General features: G+C 39.4%; 1 protein-coding gene across 1 annotated transcript; it reads left to right on the forward strand.

Moving 5' to 3' along the window:
* The first annotated feature begins 1354 nt into the window (after nucleotides 1–1354).
* Nucleotides 1355–3441, forward strand: LOC135219976 (uncharacterized). The gene is made up of 4 exons (XM_064257237.1): nucleotides 1355–1815; nucleotides 1928–2473; nucleotides 2568–2916; nucleotides 3232–3441. The coding sequence occupies exons 1-4, from the start codon at nucleotides 1355–1357 to the stop codon at nucleotides 3439–3441; spliced, it is 1566 nt and encodes a 521-aa protein (XP_064113307.1).
* Nucleotides 3442–5595: the final 2154 nt, after the last annotated feature.

A 5595-nucleotide genomic window follows, 5' to 3' on the forward strand; every position in this document is an offset into this window, starting at 1 on the left:
GGCTTTATGCCTAAATACATTCCCTTCTGTGCCATTCTTGGTGAAGTGTGAAAGGATTAAAGGTAGGTTTCTGGATTGCAAATGGCTTTGATGTTAAGAAATTAAGCCATATTGTTTCCCTAAGGACGCTCTGTAGTCAGAGGTGTGTGGCTCTTAAGCAGACTGTAGTCAATAATTGCCGAGATAATGCAGAATAAAAATATTACATAAATCATTGGCACGTCCTCTCATGTATACAAGTAAACAAATCATTAACATAAAATGAAAGTACATTAAACACCAGTTGTCTTGGATCACTTGTCACTCAATATGAAGGTTCACTTTTAATAAACTGTCATTACTATTGTTAAAAGGTTGAATCTGTTGACGACAAGACGGTGAACCTCAAGTGAAGAGCGACCATTCCTGTTTGCTGAAGTTCTTATCCGTTACACGATAAATTTGAATCATTTGTATAGAAAGTATGTTTTATGTACGCCATGATTGCTGTATAGGGTGGCGCCTTAGATAGCTGTGCAGTGTCTGTGATTGATGAGCCCCTTTCCCGATTTGAGACCTGGTGGGCCAATCAGCTGAGGAAGCTCGCTAAGCGTTACATTTGATAGTGTTCATCAATGTATATTGAACATCAGTGTTCATCAATGTATATTGAACATCAACATGACAAAAGTATATAGCTATATACTTTTACCAATATTACTGTTAAAATTTATTATCACGTTTATCAAATTTTCATCCTGGTTGAATCAGAACATACGGGATTTCCTTTGATAATGATTTGTCGAAAGCATAGGTCCAGATAATATTGTTACAGTGTTGAAGTTAATGATATTGATCATCCAGTGAAGTGTAAATGAAAATTCTCATTTGCCACCGGTTGCTTCCAACCGTCTGTTATGTTTGAATTTAGAAAGGTGGTTTTCTGCATATTTACTTGAGAGAAGTTTTCTTAGTATACCTGAAATAACACTGCCATTTTCTTTCATACACTCAGGTTCCAATGTTTTTTCTTCTGTTTTTGTTTATTAAGTGTTCATCCTGTTTTTCTTACTTGAAGTGTATATTGAAGTACAAGTAATTTAGTATTTGGTATTTACTAGTCAACACATTTATGAGTATGAATTTAGCAACTAATTTTGCACAATGTACCTGTTATTATGTTTACTTAAGAGTTAAGTTGTTTTAATAAAATTAGAGTTCACAACACAAACATGGTGTTTCCTTGAGCCAGGCGCTCTCCTCAATTCATTTACCTTCCTGCACGATGTGGGCTTAAAGAAACCCCCACTTTTGGTGCCCAGACCCTGTGAACACTCCCTCTAAGAAAAGATAAGTAAGTTGTGCAGGGAAGATAATGGAGAAGTTAAAGAGGACAAGGATGACATGTCGAGGGTGGGTGACAAGAGCTTCCAAGGTTCTGAGTGACCTTCTGGAGTCCTCCACCACAACCATTAGTCAATTTGAGTACGCCATCAAGGAATACGACCAAAGACTAGCTAAGTTGGATGAAGTCCAAGAAGCAATAGAAATTGATGTAGCTGAAGAAGAACTAGAACAACTTTTGGATGAAGCCCATGAGTTTAGAACAAAAAGTGTGCAGCCTAGGATACAAGCTGAAGACCAGATAAGGAAGTTAGCAGCAGCAGCAGCAGCAGCGGGTCCTGGTTCTGTAAGTGGTCAGTCTTCATCTCAAGAATCAGATGTCACCAACGTCAAGTTACCCAAGCTGGAACTGCCAAAGTTTAGTGGTGAAGTGACCCAGTGGCAGTCCTTCTGGGATCAATATACTTCCCACATCGATGCACAGACCTTCCAGTGATCAGTAAGTTCACCTATTTGCTGTCTTTGCTGGAGGGAGATGCCAAGAATGTAGTAAAGGGACTAGCCCATACCAGCTAATTACCCAGTTGCTTGCAATTTACTGAAGGAACGCTACTACAAGCCAGAAGGATTATTTTTGCTCATGTCAGGCATTGTTAACTGGTCAGGTCAACATTAATGTCAGCGGACCAAAGGGTGTAGCACAGCTGTGGAAATTACGAGATGACATTCTAATACATATCCGCAGTTTGGAGGCGCTAGGCGTCACTGGTAAACAGTGTGAAGTGTTTCTTACACCTATCATCCTCTCTCGTTTGCCCAGTGAACTGCGGCTAGAGTGGGCCAGGGATGGTGATGGACATGAAAGTGATTTAGATTGGTTATTGACATTCTTAGACAAGGAAATTTCAAGATTAGAAAGGTCTGAAGCCTTTAAGGGAAAGAGTAGTAGTGAGGAAAAGAAAATTGAAAGTAAGAGTTCTAAAGACAAGGTGTACTCAGCCGCAGCCCTTCTCATGCTTCGTCCAAGCAAGAAAACACTATGTGCAGTTTCTGTGGCAAGAAACACAAAATCAGAAAACTGTTTTGGTGTTCTAGAATTGAGTGGAAAAGAGCGAGGTGAAAAAATTAGAAGTTTAGGCCTATGTTTCAAGTGTTTGAAGAGTGGACAGATGTCAAGAGAGTGTAAAGCTCGTACAAGGTGTACAAAGTGTAACGGTGCCCACTCTACCTTAATGTGTGTGTAGGCTGGAAATTAACCTAAAGAAGGAAGAAAGTGAAGCAAAGGTAGGTGCTGTTGGCAGTGACAAGCCTGGTGATGTGGCACTTCTGACAGGGCAAGGTGGTAACTGTACCATTTTACAGACAGCCAAAGTTCAAGTGAGTGGTAGTGATGGTACTGTTGTCACTGCTCAGGTAATGTTTGATAATGGTGCAGACAGATCATATGTTAGTAGCAAATTTGTAAAGAAGTGTAAACCACAGTGGATCACTAGTGCACCTATGCCATACTCTAGTTTTGGGGGTCATAGTAGTGGAAAAAATGAACACAGAAATGTTTATGAGTTAAAGTTGTGGGACTCCGACAAGAAATTGGTACCTATCATTGCTGCGGAGATTCCCAGAATATGTCAGCCTTGGTTAGGCCTTGTACCATATTCAGTGTGCTTAACTCTTTTTCTCATGTTGCATTAGCTGATGATTACCACCATGATTCTCCCATTGAGATTGATATACTGATTGGTCTAGATTTCTACTGGACACTGATTTCTCCTGTAGATGCCTTCCAAATTAACCATGTTGTAGCCATGAAGTCTGTCTTTGGTTATGTCTTGAGTGGCAGGCTGTATGAAACCACTCGCACTTGTACGTATTCTGTACCACAATTATTGTGTATCTCCTCTGTTTCAGATTCAGATTTGTGTAAGTTTTGGGATCTGGAAAACTGTAGGGGTTAAGCCTAGGGAACTTGTTGAAAGTTATAGTGAGACTAAAGTTTTCAAAGAATTTGAGAGTACCGTGAAGTTTGTGAATGGTCGCTATGAGGTTGCACTGCCATGGAAGGATGATTCTGCTAAAGAAAAACTTTTGAATAATGAAGTCATAGCCATAAAAGGTTAAGTAAGCTAATGGTTAAGTTAGAACAAATAAGGAGCTTAAGAAAGAGTATCAAAAAGTGTTTGATAGTTATGAGTCTGATCACATGATAGAAGAGGTACCAAGACGGGAAAAATTTCAGGTGTGATCCAGTGTACTATATGCCTCATCGTCCAGTAGTGAAGTTAAGCAGTTCAAGTACTAAGATAAGGCCTGTGTTTGATGCCTCTGCCTCTTGTTACAATGGTGTATCATTGAATGACTGTTTGTCCTCAGGCCCATCACTCAATCCTGACTTGGTTGAGGTGCTCATTCGCTTTCGTCGTTTGGCCCATTGCTGTTAACAGCTGATAAATAAGAAAGGCATTTCTGCAAATTAGTGTACAAGAGAAAGACAGAGATGTTCATAGATTTTGTGGCCAAGAGACGATGGTACAATACGGCACATGAGATTCACACGTGTACCCTTTGGTAACACAGCGAGCCCATTTCTGTTAAATGCCACTATCAAACATCCATTTGGATAAGTATCCCCCCACTAGTGTAGTGCAAGATTTGAAGGCTAACATGTATACAGACAATTGGTTGAGTGGTGCGGATTTTGCTGTAGAAAGCAGCTGATAAATTTTGTGAAGCCTGTAGCATTTTGCTGATGCTAGTATGGACCTTACAAAGCTTGTGTCAAATAGTTTGCTGATTACTTCTCAGTTATATGACAAGGTACCCTTTATAAATTCTGATGGATGTAATACTGTATTAGGCCTTAAGTGGTTTTATTGGTGTAACGCACAGGACAGTTCTCCTTTGATGGCATAACCTCAGATTCTGTTGTAGAAGTAGTCTCTACTAAGCGAAGCATCCTTAGTGTGATAGCTAGATTTTTGACCCTTTAGGATTAATTAGTCCATATGTTATGTACGGCAAGATACTTTTTCAGGAAACTCTTGGCAAAACTGGGTCTTGACTTTGGGATCAAGAAATGCCATCAGAGTTGAAGCTTAAGTTTCAGAAATGGCTTCTTAGTAGTCAACATTTTAAGAATTTTCAGATAGATAGATGTTATTTTCCACAAAAGGCCTGGGAGAAGCTTAGTCATATGGAGCTACATGGGTTTGGCGATGCTTCTGAAAAGGGCTATGGGGCTTGTGTGACCTGCGAGTACCTGTGGAGAACAGCTCATATAAGGTGTCATTAGTATCCTCTAAGTCAAGAGTTGCACCCATAAAGACAATTACATTGCCGAGGTTAGAACTCATGGGATCTCTTTTGTGTTCAAGATTAGTCAACTTTGTGAAGAACGCCCTTAACCTAGATAACAGTGTTAGAGTTAGGTGTTGGACAGATTCTACCATTGCTTTGTCATGGATTCAAGGAGATGCTAGTAAGAAGGACATATTTGTAGCTAATCGGGTAAAGGAAATCAGAGAGTTAACACCTCCAAGTTGCTGGCAACATTGTGGAAGTAAGGACAATCCAGCTGACCTGATAACACGGGGTGGGGTCTTTTGGCGGACAATCTTGTGGATAGTACTATGTGGTTCTATGGGCCTAGTATGTTAAACAAAAGACACCCTATACCAGGAAAGGGAAGGTAACACAGTTGTTAAAGATAAAGAAGAAATAAGCACAGAAAGCACTGTTGCCTGTCTCAAGTACAAGGAGTGCCAAAAAACCCTTTGATAGATTTAGATCGATTCAGTAAATTAAGCAAGGTGTTAAGAGTTACAGCTTATGTCTTAAGATTTATCAGAAATTGTAAAATTAGTCAAAATAAAGTGGAGGGCCCTCTCATTACTGAAGAGATTGATTTTGCTAAATTGAAGTTGATTTACTGCATCCAAAGAGAAGTGTTTTCTGTAGAAATAAAGGCACTTTTAGTAACAAGGCTATTCTTCAATGGTCTAAATTAAGAAATCTTGACCCCTTTCTAGATGATAAAAGATTATTAAGAATTAAGGGTCGTCTTGAGTTTTCTAACTTAGACTATGACACTAAACATCCTGTCATAATTCCCAAGGGTCAATTTGCTAAGTTGTTGATCATTTCAGCATGAGTTTTTGAAGCATGCAGGTGTGGATACTGTAATTTCATCCCTACGGAATAGCTTTTGGATTATAGAATGAGGAGATTAGCTAAGACAGTAATGAAGGAATGTTTAAGTTGCCGTGGCATGATTCA

Source organism: Macrobrachium nipponense, chromosome 20 (genome assembly GCF_015104395.2).
Source record: "Macrobrachium nipponense isolate FS-2020 chromosome 20, ASM1510439v2, whole genome shotgun sequence".
Classification (NCBI taxonomy): Eukaryota; Metazoa; Arthropoda; class Malacostraca; order Decapoda; family Palaemonidae; genus Macrobrachium; species Macrobrachium nipponense.

Bases quoted from the DNA above. Each gene is read 5' to 3' on its own strand.
- LOC135219976 (XM_064257237.1), top strand. From the start codon at position 1,355: ATGGAGAAGTTAAAGAGGACAAGGATGACATGTCGAGGGTGGGTGACA. The intron at 2,474-2,567 runs GTGTTTGAAGAG...ATGTGTGTGTAG, and splicing joins AGTTTAGGCCTATGTTTCAA to GCTGGAAATTAACCTAAAGA. The intron at 2,917-3,231 runs GTACCTATCATT...CCTCTGTTTCAG, and splicing joins GGGACTCCGACAAGAAATTG to ATTCAGATTTGTGTAAGTTT.